The 17931-nt window shown below is 34.7% G+C and overlaps 2 protein-coding genes across 2 annotated transcripts; one reads left to right on the top strand and one right to left on the bottom strand.

The window, feature by feature from the left end:
• Positions 1-891: 891 nt before the first annotated feature.
• LOC147390560 (protein trichome birefringence-like 37) lies at positions 892-10832 on the top strand. The gene is made up of 5 exons (XM_086457954.1): positions 892-1248; positions 3112-3283; positions 8009-8181; positions 8313-8471; positions 10441-10832. The coding sequence occupies exons 1-5, from the start codon at positions 962-964 to the stop codon at positions 10730-10732; spliced, it is 1083 nt and encodes a 360-aa protein (XP_086314080.1). The 5' UTR covers positions 892-961; the 3' UTR covers positions 10733-10832.
• Positions 10833-15293: 4461 nt separating this feature from the next.
• Positions 15294-17931, bottom strand: LOC147390561 (tubulin alpha chain-like). The gene is made up of 2 exons (XM_086459456.1): positions 17396-17931; positions 15294-16424 (listed from the first exon to the last, which is right to left on the bottom strand). Exons 1-2 carry the CDS (start codon positions 17516-17518, stop codon positions 16263-16265), a joined length of 285 nt encoding a protein of 94 aa, XP_086315582.1. The 5' UTR covers positions 17519-17931; the 3' UTR covers positions 15294-16262.

Below are 17931 nucleotides of genomic sequence, written 5' to 3' on the forward strand. Positions count from 1 at the left end.
TAGAACTGTACCGAACTGAATCGAATTTTTGGTTCGGTCCAAGTATGGATGAAACCGAAACCAAATTGAAAATTTCAGGTTAGGTTCGGGTTTTGTTCCAAAGACAAGACCCAAAACTGAACTTTTTCGGGTAAATAGATAATTTGTACATCCCTAGAAAGGTGTTACTACCCATCATCTTTCCTATATGGGTGATTTAATTATATTGTTTGAAAGCCTATGATATGTTATGATGGTTTTCATTTATCCATTAATCAAAGAAGATGAGTACGAAATTCAAGGGTTCTAGACTTGGGCCTATCTTATGTAGGTAATCTTTTTAAAACAATGTACCAATGTAAATAATGTTTAAGTGATGCCTTGCATGTATCTGTTTTAGAGCATTATTATTAGTTGTCTTTATAGTAAGATAATATTACATACCTTTTAATTAAGATCGTACTTCTTAATTTGCTCTTCATAGAGTGAATTGATGATCGAAATAGAAAATAATATATATAATATTACCATATGTAAATAAGTTAGATTTTAGTATGTTGGCTCATATTGATTCCAATTTCCAAGTCAGATCCGATCCTTAACAGATTGGGCCTAGAATAAATCGATCTTGATTCGGACCTGATCCATTGACACTCATAAAGAGTAGAAACATAGACAACGACACAAACAAACAAATAGCAGACTGACTTTGCTTTAAAAAGTAAAACGGCACACACACATGCGTAGAACTATCAATTTTACGTCACGGGAATGCAAAGTGAGTCCTCCACAAGTGAACAAAGTGGGTCCAACACACTACCATTACCACAACCAACACCACACGCACACACGCGGACGGCGGACGCACACAAAATATTGTTTGTCTTCAAGTCTACAAAAACAAACAAACAAACAAACCAGAATTACTTCTCAGTCTCACAAAAACTTCTCACTCTCATCTCCTTCTTCAACACCAAGCCAAATGAGCTCTGGTCTTCAAACCCACTGTTATTTTGCTTCTTCTATCTTTATAATTTCTCTCTTTTGCCAAATTTCTGTAAATGGGGAGCAATTTAATAAGGTAGACCGAATACAAGCGAATGGCTGTGATTTATTCCAAGGAAGTTGGATATTTGATGATTCTTATCCTCTTTACGATTCTTCGAGATGCACGTTTATCGATAGAGAATTCGATTGCCAGAAGAATGGACGGCCAGATAAAGCCTATCTCAAATTTAGATGGAAGCCCAACGCCTGCGAGTTGCCAAGGTCGGTCTCTCTCTCTCTCTCTCTCTCTCTCAAGATAGATTTGGTGTAATCTGCACCAATTGATTTGCAGAAGTGGTGTCGGCAAAGGGCCCTACTGCTGGTGCGAGTGCGACGTATAATAACAAAACGTACTCCGGATGAAAAACAAGAGAAATTCTACTGCCACACAACTTTTACGTACAACGCACCAATCCTTTGAAATTAGAGATTTTTCCAAAACGCCCGGCACTTATGTTCAAATTCTGATTTTGGTGCAGTGTTCATTTTAATTTTCAAAACATACATTTATAGTGAATTTGTCATTTTTATAATCAATGAATACGCCATTATATCTCCGAATTGGTAGATATTAAAAAAGTGGTGAAGTCAGGAGCTCATTGGTTATAAAAATGACGAATACATATTTTAGAAATTAAAATAAACAGTATACCAAACTTGGAATTTCGTCAGTTTTAATAATGAATCAACTCCAAATTCAATGGAGTCACGTTTCAAAGAGTTTTAAATCTAGTTCTATAACTCAAAAACTTGACTCAAATGTTTATTGAGTTGAGTCAAGTCAACCACACACAACTCAACTCGGTTTAGTCAAATAAAAATTTAAATGCAGTTTTTAATATTTGTGTGTTCTTTAAATTATAATTATTATATTTTTATATTTATATTCAAATAACTCTATGGAGTTTTTTTATTTTAATACTAAACTTGGTGCATTTTCAACCTGACTTGATCAAGTTTGCGAGTTGACTCAAAGGTTCCTGAGTTGATTGGGAGAGTTAGTTCTATGGAGTTTTGGAGTGGGTAATATGAGATTAGGGCTTAAAATAGGTCAGATTTGAGGCACTCCGTATTCATATCTATTTTTTTTATTTTTTTTATTTAGACAAAAATCCTTATTTAAATCTGAGTCGAATCTTTTTCAATAAAATCATATACAAATTATTTTGCTTTCACTTAATCTAGATCTAACCCAACCCAAATTTCTTGATTCGGGTTGGGTCCAATAATTCTAGGTCATTCATAAACATGTGGATGGACTTGAAATACTCTTGACAAGTAAAAAATAATAAGGGTGAAAAATCATTTCGTGAGCTGAAAATGAGTTATTTATGATTTTGGCTAACTGTTCATTTTAATTATTAAAACGTGAATGATCACTTTTTCATTAAAAAAATTCAGAATGATAACGAATTCTCCGGTTTAAAGTGACTATTTTGAAAGTTCACAACGTGAAAAAAACCTATATTTGACGGCTCAAGATTATCAAATTTCATAAAATTTGGCGGACCAAGGTGTAAAATATATATATATTTTTTGATGGATCGAAATTGTTAAATTAATAGAGAATGGGAGAAATTTGATGGCTCTAAGATGTTGAATTGGGGAATATAAACATTTTCAATGGCCATGAGCCGTCGAATTTTCTCGTCAAAATTATTAGTTTTCACATAGTGGTTTAAAGTCACTATTTCTAATTAGTCACTTTAAACCTGTGAAATAATCAATTTAATTATCATTCATGTTTTGGTAAATAAAATGAACAGTAAGCTGAAATTGTAAATTTGTCAAAAGTTGATCACTTTTTTGTAAATATCCCAAATAATGCTCAAATTCAACCGAGAGGTTTTATCATTCACGTTGATTCTTCTTGTGTGGGCCAAATGCATTCATGAATCAGTGGATCCAAAACAGTTTGCCATGGGTAACCTTATCCATCTATGGAGTCCTAAATCAATTTTTAACCATAGCTACAAAACCATATTACAAAGGGAGAACATTAGTGTGCACAGGCGAGTTATAAACTGTAACAAACATAAGGGTAACTTCAATCTTAGAAATATCTTTGTTGATATTGTGATGTAGATTCGATGGTGAGGATCTCTTGAGGAGATTGAAGGGGAAAAAGATGATGTTTGTAGGGGACTCTATTAGCCTGAACCAGTTTGAATCACTAGTATGCATGCTTCAGACTGCAGTGCCACAAGCAAGCTATACCTTTGGAAAAAAAGATGGCTTCTCTGCGTTCACAGTTAAGGTACACCACTACTACACTAAAACCCAATGTTTTAAAAATAGCTTGAGTTGATTCCAATCCATTTAAGCTCGAGTTAACTCAGTAGTTTAAGACTCGTTTGAACTCACTCTCGAGTCTTTGCATAACTCAGTTGAATCAAACTCGTAAGTCGTAATTGTCTTGGGGAATCCTATTAGAAATGTTACTTGATTTATATGTTATATTTGATAATTAAAATCAAGGAAAAGGAATCTACCTCCCCCATTACGTATAATTAACCATGTCATTTTAAGCACCTCACATCAAATCCTTTCTAGCCCGAGACACCATCCCTATTTTCCTTCGAGTAACTAGATTAACTTATTCATATAGTGATTTACTATAGCTTAGAGAAATACAAACTCTATTTAGCTTTCAAATATCAATGAAATTTATTCAACTTCGCAACAACATTTAGATCCAATCCAACATCCCTTTTTATTCACGAAACACGATTTATCGGAGTATTTACATGTATCCCCCAATTCAGTTAAATAATATAGTGCATCTCAAACCAATTATAATTTCAAAAAATAAATGTTTCAAAATAATTAATCATATAAATAGGTAATAATAAATTGAAATAGAGCATCGTATCTTAAAATCCATATGCATAGAACATAAAATCAGAAATTTTGTTGAATCAGAATAGATAGGACCATCTCAAATCAATTATGATTAATTTTTCTAGATTTTTATTTCTCGGGTATCACCAAATCAGATTTTCTAACGTATTGGGAAATCGTTTACCCGCACATATGACTAATTACTGAAATTTAATAACTGAAATCCAATTTAACACGATAACTTGCCCTCATTTGAAATTGTAAATAGAAAGCCTTTTCAAATCCCTCTATATAATCTTAAATTAGTTGTAAAACAAGAAAAAATTACCCCTTTTTCACAAATAGGAGAATTGAAGCATGAGAATTGAAATCCTTTTCCCCTTTTCCTTTTTTTCTTCTGACTCTTTTCTCTCTCTCTCTCTCTCTCACACATTCTCCTCTCTTCCCTTTTCTTTTTAGTCACTCTCAACCGGTTATAAAAGCCTTCCTTTATTTTTTTTTCTACTTAAAATAATGGTTGACCCCACAATTTCACCGTATCAATCCACTTTCTTTCTATTTTTGTTTTCTTTTTCATTATTTCTAACCTTTTCATCTCAACATATAATAGGTAAATTTTTATTTATTACCCTTGTTTGCAAGTTAGTGGTGAGGTCAACCATCAACACCACATCTTTTCATTTCTTATATTAGCATTTCAACGTACATAATAACTCCTATAAACAATTCAATGGTGGGTCACCACCATCACACATGTTAAAATTTTCTTATTTTATTGAATAAAATTAAAAAAAAAAATAGAATCCAACCCTACAACCCAACCTCTATTATTTATTGATTGTTATATCCTTTTAATATTATTCATTTTATTCAAGTACTTATTTTTTCACTTAAATTATTTTAAAAATCACTTAGAAATAATTTATATATATATTTTATTCATTTTATCCAAAACTATTTCCAAGTGATTTCTAATGTAATTTAAGTGAAAAAATAGTAGAAGTTGGGTTGTAGGGGTGATTCTACTTTTATTTTTATTTTATTCAATAAAATAAGAAAGTTTAACACGTGGGATGGTGGTGGACCCATCACTGAATTGTTTATTGGAGTTATTATGTACGTTGAAATGTTTAGATAAGAAATTAAAAGGTGTGTTGTGTTGATGGTTGACCTCACCACCAACTTGCAAATAAAGGTAATAATTAAAATTTTACCTATTTTATGTTGGGATGAAACGGTTAGAAATAAGGAAAAAAGAAAACAAAAATAGAAAGAAAGTGGATTGATATGGTGAAATTGTGGAGCCTACCATTATTTTAAGTAGAAAAAAAAAGGAAGGCTTTTATAACCGGTTGAGAGTGCCCAAAATGAAAAGGGAAGAGAGGAGAATATTGCGTTGATGTGTGTGAGAGAGAGAGAGAGAGAGAGAGGGAGAGAGAGAGCGAAAGAGAAGAGTCAAAGAAGAAAAGAAGGAAAAGGGGAAAATAATTTCGATTCTCATGCTTCAGTTCTTCTATTTGTGAAGAAGGTAAGTGACTTGTTTTACAACTAATTTAAGGTTATATAGAGGGATTTGAAAAGGCTTTCTATGTACAATTTCAAATGAGGGCAAGTTATCATGTTAAATTGGGTTTCAGTTTTTCAATTTCAGTAATTAGTCTTATGTGCGGGTAAACGATTTCCCAATACGTTAGAAAGTCTGATTTGGTGATACCCCTAGAAATAAAAATCCTAGAAAAATTAATCATAGTTGATTTGAGAATGTCCTATCTATTCTAGTTCAACAAAATTTCTGATTTTGGACTCTATGCATATGGATTTTCTTATGTCAAGATACAATTCAATTTATTATTACCTATTTATAGGATTAATATGATTAATCATTTTGAAACATTTATTTTTAGTAATTATAGTTGGTTTGAGATGCCCTATATTATTTAACTGAAGTGGGGGATACATGTAAATAATCTGATAAATCGTGTTTCGTGAATAAAAAGGGATGTTGGATTGGATCTAAATGTTGGTGGGAAGTTGAATAAATTTCATTGATATTTGAAAGCTAAATAGAGTTTGTATTTCTCTACGCTATAGTAAATTGCTATATGAATAAGTTAATCGAGTTACTTGAAGGAAATAAGGGATGGTGTCTCGGGCTAGAAAGGACTTGATGCGTGGTGTTTAAAATGACATGGTTAGTTGTATTTGCAGTGGTTTATTGTACGTAATGGAGTTTCAGTTAGAAAAGTTTGGAAATATAATTGGGAACAACTTCAGACATGGAGAAATGAAGAAGTCAAAATTTAAAGTTGTTAGAAAAGTCTCACATACATGCTGGAATACAAGGTAGATTCCTTTTCCTTGATTTTACTTATTGTAATAATAATAAAAAATGATGTATGGTAATCTTGTTCTATGTTGTCGAAAGAGAAAGACTTTTATTAATGATGGCATGTGTATCATGATTTGTGTGATAATGATATTAATGACTGATAATGAGTAGTGTTGGCTATGTGATATGCATGGTTGTGGGATTGTGGTCCAAGAACTTGAGCTAGCGGGTCTATGGGTCCTTGGGTGTAAATCCCTGAAGCCTTCGAAGAAGATCCCTTGCTTGGGATGTGGGTATGTCTCTTGTGACTCCAAATGAGTGAAATTGAGCAAGCGGGTCCATGGGACCCTTGGTGTAAATCCCTTAAGCCTTTGAAGAAGATCCCTTGTGTGAGATACGGAGATGTCTGTGTGACTCAGGGTTGTGATGTGTGATACGATTGAATCTTATTCCTTGGAATCATGTGCATGCATACGTATTGGATTATGATCATTTAATTGATGTTTGATATAATTGAACCTCTTTCCTTGGAATTGTGTGCATGTATTGAGTTAGGATTATTTAATTATTATAGTTTGTCTCAACATGTGTAATTGATGCTCATTGTGAAAGTTATTTCTTTTCTTTATTATTGCTTTAATTAAAAGAGAGGAAAACGTTGTATCTACTAGGCTTTGCAGCTCACGCTTTTAATATTTCAGATAGAATGGAGCAATGTCGAGTGGGTGATTCATTCTTTTTCACCAGAAGTATCTTGTTTTATTATTATTAGGTGTAGGAGGGAGTTAGATATATTTTTTCTATTGATTTAAATTCTTTGTTATCTTGATAAAATTCAGTTTGGGGTGAGTTCAATTCAGGTGGTATTTAACCGAGTCAGTTGGGCAAGCTAACTCATGGAGGATAGTGTACTTCTTTTCATCTCATCATTGGGTTCGGAGTCATGGGTCGAGTCATGGATCATGGGCCGAGTCGCGGGTCTTAGAATTCGGGGTGTGACAATGTTAGAGAACTAGATGCAATTTATTATGATTTAGGAGATACATTGTATCATTATCAATGTATCTCATTATAAAAGGAAGGTAGTGATGGAGAATAATTTATGCAGCAATATCAAGTAGGAATTTTTTTTTTTTTTTGATAACCGGACATCCTTGTAGATAGTGGACCGGGCCTGTATCTAGGCTTTGCCCAGTCCATAGACCATGGTCTTGTCCAATGACTAGTCCCGGGGCAAGTGCAATGCCCACACATCACACGCACCAGGTAAGTGAGGGTGCGCCCTCGCAGGTGGCCCTAGAGGAATTAATGCTCATACTGGGTATCAAACTCAAGACCTACAAGGCAATTAGGATACTCTACATTAGGAATTATTAAAAAATTAATATATTTATAGTAGGTTAGTTTTGATATCTAGATTGATGTAATCTCTATAAATATCCTATTAGAGTTCATGTACGGTGACCCAAGACTTCTCAATAAATCATTTTCTTTCAGTTACCTGCAAGTCAATTGTACCCTTCTGTGTGCCCACTTTAATTCATTGGCAAATCTTTTGCCGACCCTTGTAGCCTCAATGTTCATAGCCTTCATCCAGCCACAGTGGCTCAGGAGGGAGTGAAATGAGTGACAGGAATGAGACGTATATGGGCATCCTCTTTTTATTGAATGCTCTCCATCAAAAACATATTACTCTTCATTCTTAATTACTTTTGTAGGGCTATATTATATATATATAATGTTAGATGTTCCAATCATAGAATGAATTGCTCTTGATCTTAAAAGATCAATATAACTTAATGTATTGTGCAGGATTATGGAGTTTCTGTGATGTTCGATCATAATGTATTCCTTGTAGATGTTGTAACTGAGAAAATTGGCCGAGTTCTAAAGCTCGACTCCATCAAAAGCGGCAACAGATGGAAAGATATCGACGTGTTGATCTTCAACACCTGGCATTGGTGGCTTCACAATGGAAAAAAACCGTGAGAAGCTGGATCTGTAGAACGAACTAATGCACAGTCTTATTAAATATATAGTTTTCATTCATGTTTATTAATTTTTCACAAAATTAATCTAAGTAGAGTTAGGAAATGGTGGTTGTGTTGTGTTGCAGATGGGACTACATTCAAGAAGGAAACAACACATATGAAGACATGGATCGCTTGGTTGCTTTTCAGAAAGGGTTGACTACTTGGTCAAATTGGGTTGACTCCAATATTAATCCAACCAAAACCAGAGTCTTCTTCCAGGGGATTTCTCCGACCCATTATAAGTAAGCTTTATTTAAGTGTTTGTAAGATATGTTTTAAAACTTCCCGAGTTCACCCAACTCAATTGAATTTTGAGGTGACTTGATAGCTAGGGCTACAACTTGGGCAGGCTGGCCCGAACACAACTTAGGCCCACCCAATATGTAGAACACGAGTTAAACCTGGGTTAGATTAATTCAACCCAAGGTTGAGCTAGGATTAGGGTTTGGACAACCCAACTCAACCCAAACCCAAGGTAATATAATATATAATATATAAATATTTACATATAACTGGTACATTTTTATTTATTTTTTAACTAGTTATTATGTAAGATATAAAATTTTTGTTAACATCATTTGTATTTCTTATTTAAGATATCAAATTTATTTGCTAATCAAAATAAAATTAAGTTTGTTCAATGAGCCCAAGCCGTTCAACCATCCCAAAAATATCTAACTTGGGCTAGCCCGAGTTTGAGCTACTTCATAAGCTCAACCTTGGGTTAAGGAGCTTGGGCTCAATGCTCGGGTTGAGGGCTTAACCCCTAGAGTTGAGCTTGTGTTTACCCTCCAACCTGCTTAGGTTGCAGCCTACTTAATATTCAACTTGTTTGATTCAACTCACAAGTTCAACTCGGATAGTTGTCTGTTTGAAATCTCCCAATCATATCAGAAACTCGGCTGAGTTATATGTTATATTTAAGGGTATTTTACAATTGGATATAGTTTTTTTAGAATATACGTATCCAAATTTGTTCTAATAATATTTACAGAACATTGAATTCATCCCTTTCTTCTTTTGTCAACAAGTTTTTGGCGAAAACATAATAGTTTGCATGAAAAAAAAAAATGTAAATTTACTTTTTTTGAGTGTAGATTTTCCTCCACTCTTAGTTGTGTCATACCCCAGTTATGTCATATGACCGGCCTCTTATATTCATGGTTCTCCCCCTTTCCAAAAGATCGGTCTTTTGGAGTAGTGGTTGGTTAACATGGTATCAAAGAACTAGGTTCATATAGGTTATGGGTTCAATTCTTTCCATCCTTATGTGTAAGGGTAAGAGTTGAATGAATATTTTTCTCCACTCTTGGGTGTGTCATACCCGTTAGGCCCATTATCCTCTTATATTCATAGTTCACCCCCTCTACAAAAGGTTTGTCTTTTGGAATAGTTGGTTGGTTAACACTTTTATACACCTTTGATTTAACTAGAGTGAATGACCAGTTGTTTTGATTTAAATTACAAAAATGTCATTTACAATGGCATTTTTATAATTATTTAACAAAAATAGTGGCATTTATTAAAGGTTAGCCTAATGGTATTATGATAATTTAATCTAAAATGGTGTATTTTTCAAAAATTAGTTTGTTTTCTACAATGTTATGAAGGTAGATTTAAATTAAGATTGGTGCATATCTGTCCAAGACCTCATGGGGATGTTAGCATTCTCCAACACATTTTTTTCTGATAATAATCTTATACAATTTCTCTTTTAATGAAAAATATAGGGGTATGTTGGTCTTTTATATAATATCCTCTTTTTGTTAATAAAATAAAAATAAAAATTGGATAATTAATTAATTATTCTTTTACATAAATATTATCAAGAGTATGTGGATACATAAATTCATGAAGTTCTATGTGTTTTCATAATTCTACCTATATTTTAATGTTCTTTTTTTCAGGGAAAACATAGTTATCTAAAATAATTTTAAAATATTTCATATATAAATTTTTGACTGGCTTAGAAAAAAGAAAACATATATAAATATTTAACTCATCCAGTTAACTTGCAAACCATACCCTTTCTTTTATGCGTCTACATCCTTATTTAGTGTGTTATGTGTAATTCTATCAATTGATATGTTTAGATAGTAGATGTAGTGTACAAATTCTCTCAAACAAATATTTTGGAAAATTACAAATTTATACGTGACAAAAGTATTTTGATGACTTTTCTTCTCTTCATTTTCTTTGACATTTAAACAGTAGTAGAGAATGGAATGAACCAAAAGCGAAGAACTGTAACCACCAAACGCAACCTTTGGTTGGATCAACATACCCTGGAGGTTCGCATCCAGCGGTCGCGGTAGTGAAGAATGTGTTGAATAAGATGTCGAAATCAGTAGATTTGCTCGATATTACAACCCTATCACAACTAAGGAATGATGGGCACCCATCTATTTACGGCATTGATGGTAAGAAGGGAGTAGATTGCAGCCATTGGTGTTTACCCGGTGCTCCTGATACTTGGAACCAACTCCTATATGCAGCCCTTTGAAGAGATGTTAATGTCTTATGCAAGTAATGGATGTTAACGACCTCCAAAATCAAGTACTTTCTTATTGTATCCTCTAATGATAAAAACATAATTTTTTTTTTTTTAAGTATTATTGTGGAATGATATTATTGTAAATAATTTTGAGACATAATACACCAATTTGTTTACTTATAACACATCAAACTATATGTCAATGATCGATCATTTCTCAAAAGGATTGGTGTGTTACAAGTAAAAGTTGATTTGACAATAGAATCTCTCTTTACAAAGTATCACTGCCCAATTACAATAAAGCCCTACTTTTCTCTATTAAAATTAAATGTAAAGTACCAAAAAACAAAAAACAAAAATTGATGTTTTGAAAGAGTTGTGATTTTGGAGGTTGCTAAAATCCATGATACTTGCGTTTGATCTTAGCATTCTAACCTAATTTTTTTATCTTGTTTATGGTTGCTTGTTGTTTCTAGGCTTATACAATAAAAGAGTAAGTAAACTCTAGCATGGGATACTTAATTGTTTAAAGAAAAATATCATTTATATATGAGTAGCGTTCAATGGCCAACAGTTTGGCAAACATTTTGGCAAACACATTTTTCAAAACATGGGTTAGAGGTCTTGGAATGGGCTGATTTTTGGTGAGGATGATCTCTATGGTGAGGAGATCATCATCACCAAAAATCAGCCCATTCCAAAACTTCTAACCTCATCAAAAATGGTTTACAAAAAATGGACGGTTCACGATTTTTCAACTTGTAAAATGGGGCTAGAAGTTTTGGAATGAGCTGATTTTTGGTGAGGATGATCTCCTCACCGTAGAGATCATCCTCACCAAAAATCAGCCCATTCCAAGACCTCTAACCCATGTTTTGAAAAAGTGTTTGCCAAAATGTTTGCCAAACTGTTGGCCACGGATAGGGACCCTTTATATATAGGGAAATGTTTAGCAACAAACATTTTGACAAACATTTTTCAAAACATGGGTTAGAGGTTTTGGAATGGGCTGATTTTTGGTGAGGATGATCTTTAGGGTGAGGAGATCATCATCACCAAAAATCTACCCATTCCAAAACTTCTAACCCCATCAAAAATGATTTACAAAAAATGGACGGTCCACGATTTTTCAACTTGTAAACTGGGGCTAGAAGTTTTGGAATGGGCTGAATTTTGGTGAGGATGATCTCCTCACCGTGGAGATCATCCTCACCAAAAATCAGCCCATTCCAAAACCTCTAACCCATGTTTTGAAAAATGTTTTGCCAAAATGTTTGTCAAAATGTTTGTTGCTGAACGGGACCCTTATATATATATATATATATATATATATATATATAGGGAGGCGTTCGGCGCAAAACATTTTGACAAACATTTTGGCAAACAATTTTAAGCCGTCAGATTTGAAGTAAATGAACGTATCAGATTTAATTTTACTGTTTTATAAAGTTATAAGTTAATTACAGCGCCGTCCCTCATTTTCATCGTATTTAGTGCGACACCCCTCTCTTCTTTCAAACCAAACGAAGTAACTTAATTACAGCGCCGTCCCTTATTTTCATCGTATTTAGTGCGACGCCCCTCTCCTCTTTCAAACCGAACGAAGTAAGGTTCTGTTACCTTTCTTCTCTGTCGAACCCTCTCTCGTTCTCACTCTCGAGTCTCTCACTCTCGCTCTAGCTCCAGCTCTCTCATTCTCTCTCGGTATCTCTCTCGTTCTCGCTCGGTCTCTCACTCGCTCTCGATCTCGCTCTTACTCTCTCATTCTCTTTCGTCGATGGAGTTGCAGAGAGGTCGAGGTTCCAGGCGTTCATGCTTCGTCGATGGAGTTGCAGAGAGGTCGAAGTTGCAGCCGTTTGTGCTTTGTCGATGGAGGTCAGCCGTTCGTGTTTTGTGAGAGAATCAGAGAATCGCCGAACGAGAGAGATGGTTCTATCGAGGTAGTTGCGAGAGTGAGAATGGGAGAGCTTGAGCAAGAAGGTTTCATGAGAGAATCAAGGAATGAGAGAGTGAGAGCAAGAGGGGTTTCCACTTGGTTCTATCGAGAGAGGAAATGAGAGAGTTCTCACTCTCTGTTTTTCTTTTTTTCTTTAAATCGATAGGGAGGATGCACTAATATATACAATTTTGAGGGATGGCGCTGTAAAATCCTTCACTTAAACCCGATCACCTGTTGTTTGAATCTCGACCGCCCATTTCGTTGTTATCCAACGCACAAAAAATGTTTGCCAAAATGTTTGTCAAAATGTTTTGTGCCGAACGGGACCCATATATATATATAGGGGGGCGTTCGCTGGCTAACGGTTTGACAAACTTTTTGGCAAACATTTTTGGACCATTCGATTTAACGTGATCTTACGGACACGATTAAATCTCGATGCAATTTAATTTAAACGTGATAATTTATATATATTACAGCGCCATCCCTATAAATATACTTAATTAGTGAGAAGTCCTCCTTCTCTTTAAACCCAATAGAGCAGAGAACAGACGTTCTTCTCTTCGAAACTTGAGAAAATCTCTCTATCGTTCTCGATACCTTTTCTCTACGAACTTAATCGCAGTGGAAACCCTCTCTCTCTCACTCTCTCACTCTCTCTCGCACGAAACACCAACGGCTAACCTCGCTGCAACTCCATCGACGAAACACGAACGGCTGACCTCGCTGCAACTCCTTTGATGAAATATGAACGCTGAAACCCTCTCTTTCACATGAACACGAATACTGCAACTACCTCGCCCTCGCACGATCTCATTTCGCTGCAAAACTCTTCTCTTCTCTCGCTGCAACTCCCTCTCGACAAAGAAGACAGGTACTCTTTGAATTTTCAATACTTTCCTGAATGCTAATGTGGGTTTTTATTATATTATTGATCTAAATTAAGAACTTCATTGAAACTACATCTGGTTTCAAGGTAGAAAAAAGCTATGCAAATTTTTATTTACTAACAAACAACCAATATTTTAACATGAAGAGGTGGTTAGGATTTAGGAGATGTGCTGTTGGATTTAGGAGAGAGACCGTGGAGCTTATGGTTTGATGGCTGCGGTAGAGGTGGTGTGTGTGAGTGTGTGTCTAAGAGAGAAGGAAATTGGTTTCAGGTACTCTGTGTGGAAGAGAAGATACACTTCGAAAATGATGAAATTCTCCTTCATAGATTTTTTTTTTCCAGCCAAATCCGTAGAAACATTAAATGATTGAAGAGGTCATTTAGATCCTTAAAAAAGACAAAATTATGTCCTTAAAAAGGTGTTCTGTTTTAAAGAGAACATTGATTTTTCTTCATGTGAAGGTCCATTGTGAAAGGGTGGTTTGGATAGTGTTGGTTAATGGTGATGATGGGGGTGACCTTATGCCGTGGCTTTGTGGTCTGAGATGCTTTTTTATCTTCTTGTTTTCATATTCTATATGTTTTGTTGACCTATGGTTTCAGCAATTGGACTCTCTAACATGTCTTTATGATCCTTTCTAAGGTTTTCTCTAATGAGTTCCATGGTCTGGCTGATGTTATATCATTGTTGCTCATCTTATTCATATTACCAGCACCAGATAAAAAGTAACATAATTTTCAATTTGACGAAATATATGGTTCTAAATAGAATTTAATGAAGAAATTGGACTTGTATTGTTTGCAACAAATATCTGGAATTAAGTTAATTGTTATGATGATATCCTCGAAGCTTTCCTTGAATTGTTGTTTAACTTATTTATTCAGCACATGCTGTACATTCATGCGCATCCTTGAAGAGTTTCGTCTTATTAATCGTGCCCTTTGTTGCAGCCGGATGGGCAGATGCCAAGTGATAAGACAGTTGGAGGAGGAGCTGATGCATTCAACACCTTCTTCAGTGAAACTGGTGCTGGTAAACATGTTCCTCATGCTGTTTTTGTAGACCTTGAGCCTACTGTCATCGATGAAGTGAGGACTGGAATATATTGCTAGCTCTTCCACCCTGAACAACTCATCAGTGGCAAAGAAGTTGCTGCCAACAACTTTGCTCGTGGACACTACACCAGTAATTACAATACCAGGATACCAAGAATTCCAATTTTGGTTGCAACAACTTCGGTTATGAACAATATCTTTAAATGAGTTATTTTACTTCAATTAGTGTTTTTGACAATCAAGTTATTCAGAATATTTCACCGTCAACTGGATTCAATTGCAATTGTTTGCAAATATATTTATTAAGAGTTATTCAATCTTAAGCCTCCATTAACTGTCAAGCTCATTTTTCTTTAGGTAATGAGTTCCTCCATCTCTACTCTATTTTTCTTTTAATTGGTTTTTATTAATTGATGAAGGGGGGAAAGTGTGTGCTTTAGATACCATGTGGTTCTGCACCCAAATTTGTATTCCACAATCCAAAAATTGGAATGGCACCTAAATTTGAAAAAATAGCAATGGCTCCTTTTGTAAGTATCAAAAATCACTTTATTTTCAAATTTAAATATATATATATATATATATATATATATATATATATATATATCCATTTTCTTAGTTCTTAATAATAAGTATAGATAGGTATATATGTACTCTTGTTTTTAGGAGAAGACTATGTTAAATTTAATGTTCTAGTTTTATTCTCTCTGTCAATATGAGGTTGTCTTATTGATTTTGAGGATGGATTCAATGAAGTTTCTTAGATTTGATGTTGTTTTTGGTTGAAGTTGTTTTACTTCACTTTTACTTAACCACACAAGCATGATTGTGGGTGCCCGGAATTTAACAAAGCATGATTGTGGGTGTCAAAGGAATTTTACACTATGTTCTTTATATTTTTGGAAGTCCAAGACATTCTGATGGATCAAAGTACAGTAGATCCAATCAAAATTTTTTTACCCATTACAGTCAAATGGCATTCTTTATGGTTAAAAAAAAAAATCAAAATTTACAAAATTTTACGTGCCCCAAACAAGAACACATCTGAGTCATCAGTCACAACACCATTTACAAAATTTGCTAGTTCCATTTATGCACACTGAGCTTCTACTTCCATAGGTGCAATGATATACGGTAAGCTAAACATTTGTAGTAATTCCTAAAATCAGCAAGGGAAGATAACAAATACAATAAGTATATAAGATTAAGTGTTAACAAGCTTTGCAATGTCAATTCAACTGAGATGAAACTCTTCTATAAACTGAAAAATTAGAATAATAATTCCACTTTTTATCTGCATAGCAACTGTAGCTTCACTAATTTTGAAGTATGGCTCACATTTTTATTTTTTCAAATTGAAAAAGCAATCTCTTTGGTTGGCATATCTGATCAGTTCATTCAGCCCACCCTGTATTCATGTCCCAGAAGCTTGATTGAAGGTGAAGTTTTGGAGTTGATTGGAAAGTAGACCCTCGTCAAGCATGTTCCCCTAGAAAGCTAGTGAAGATAATTTCTTTCTTTGAAACCGAAGTTGTTGCAACAAAAATTGGAATTCTTGGTATCCTGGTATTGTAATTACTGGTGTAGTGTCTATGAGCAAAGTTGTTGGCAGCAACTTCTTTGCCACTGATGAGTTGTTCAGGGTGGAAGAGCTAGCAATATATTCCAGTCCTCACTTCATCGATGACAGTAGGCTCAAGGTCTACAAAAACAGCATGAGGAACATGTTTACCAGCACCAGTTTCATTGAAGAAGGTGTTGAATGCATCAGCTCCTCCTCCAACTGTCTTATCACTTGGCATCTGCCCATCCGGCTGCAACAAAGGGCACGATTAATAAGACGAAACTCTTCAAGGATGCGCATGAATGTACAGCATGTGCTGAATAAATAAGTTAAACAACAATTCAAGGAAAGCTTCGAGGATATCATCATAACAATTAACTTAATTCCAGATATTTGTTGCAAACAATACAAGTCCAATTTCTTCATTAAATTCTATTTAGAACCATATATTCCGTCAAATTGAAAATTATGTTACTTTTTATCTGGTGCTGGTAATATGAATAAGATGAGCAACAATGATATAACATCAGCCAGACCATGGAACTCATTAGAGAAAACCTTAGAAAGGATCATAAAGACATGTTAGAGAGTCCAATTGCTGAAACCATAGGTCAACAAAACATATAGAATATGAAAACAAGAAGATAAAAAAGCATCTCAGACCACAAAGCCACGGCATAAGGTCACCCCCATCATCACCATTAATCAACACTATCCAAACCACCCTTTCACAATGGACCTTCACATGAAGAAAAATCAATGTTCTCTTTAAAACAGAACACCTTTTTAAGGACATAATTTTGTCTTTTTTAAGGATCTAAATGACCTCTTCAATCATTTAATGTTTCTACGGATTTGGCTGGAAAAAAAAAAAATCTATGAAGGAGAATTTCATCATTTTCGAAGTGTATGTTCTCTTCCACACAGAGTACCTGAAACAAATTTCCTTCTCTCTTAGACACACACTCACACACACCACCTCTACCGCAGCCATCAAACCATAAGCTCCACGGTCTCTCTCCTAAATCCAACAGCACATCTCCTAAATCCTAACCACCTCTTCATGTTAAAATATTGGTTGTTTGTTAGTAAATAAAAATTTGCATAGCTTTTTTCTACCTTGAAACCAGATGTAGTTTCAATGAAGTTCTTAATTTAGATCAATAATATAATAAAAACCCACATTAGCATTCAGGAAAGTATTGAAAATTCAAAGAGTACCTGTCTTCTTTGTCGAGAGGGACTTGCAGCGAGAGAAGAGAAGAGTTTTGCAGCGAAATGAGATCGTGCGAGGGCGAGGTAGTTGCAGCATTCGTGTTCATGTGAAAGAGAGGGTTTCAGCATTCATATTTCGTCAAAGGAGTTGCAGCGAGGTCAGCCGTTCGTGTTTCGTCGATGGAGTTGCAGCGAGGTTAGCCGTTGGTGTTTCGTGCGAGAGAGAGTGAGAGAGTGAGAGAGAGAGGGTTTCCACTGCGATTAAGTTCGTAGAGAAAAGGGATCGAGAACGATAGAGAGATTTTCTCGAGTTTCGAAGAGAAGAACGTCTGTTCTCTGCTCTGTTGGGTTTAAAGAGAAGGGGGACTTCTCACTAATTAATTATATTTATAGGGATGGCGCTGTAATATATATAAATTATCACGTTTAAATTAAATTGCACCGATATTTAATCGTGTCCACAAGATCACGTTAAATCGAATGGTCCAAAAATGTTTGCCAAAAAGTTTGTCAAACCGTTAGCCAGCGAACGCCACCCATAT

This window comes from Akebia trifoliata, chromosome 11 (assembly GCF_017979445.1).
Source record: "Akebia trifoliata isolate Shusen 1 chromosome 11, ASM1797944v1, whole genome shotgun sequence".
Taxonomy (NCBI): Eukaryota; Viridiplantae; Streptophyta; class Magnoliopsida; order Ranunculales; family Lardizabalaceae; genus Akebia; species Akebia trifoliata.

Bases quoted from the DNA above. Each gene is read 5' to 3' on its own strand.
- LOC147390560 (XM_086457954.1), top strand. From the start codon at position 962: ATGAGCTCTGGTCTTCAAACCCACTGTTATTTTGCTTCTTCTATCTTT. The intron at 1,249-3,111 runs GTCGGTCTCTCT...ATTGTGATGTAG, and splicing joins AACGCCTGCGAGTTGCCAAG to ATTCGATGGTGAGGATCTCT. The intron at 8,182-8,312 runs GTGAGAAGCTGG...GTTGTGTTGCAG, and splicing joins CTTCACAATGGAAAAAAACC to ATGGGACTACATTCAAGAAG.
- LOC147390561 (XM_086459456.1), bottom strand. From the start codon at position 17,518: ATGCTGAAACCCTCTCTTTCACATGAACACGAATGCTGCAACTACCTC. The intron at 16,425-17,395 runs GTACTCTTTGAA...CCTTTGTTGCAG, and splicing joins CCTCTCGACAAAGAAGACAG to CCGGATGGGCAGATGCCAAG.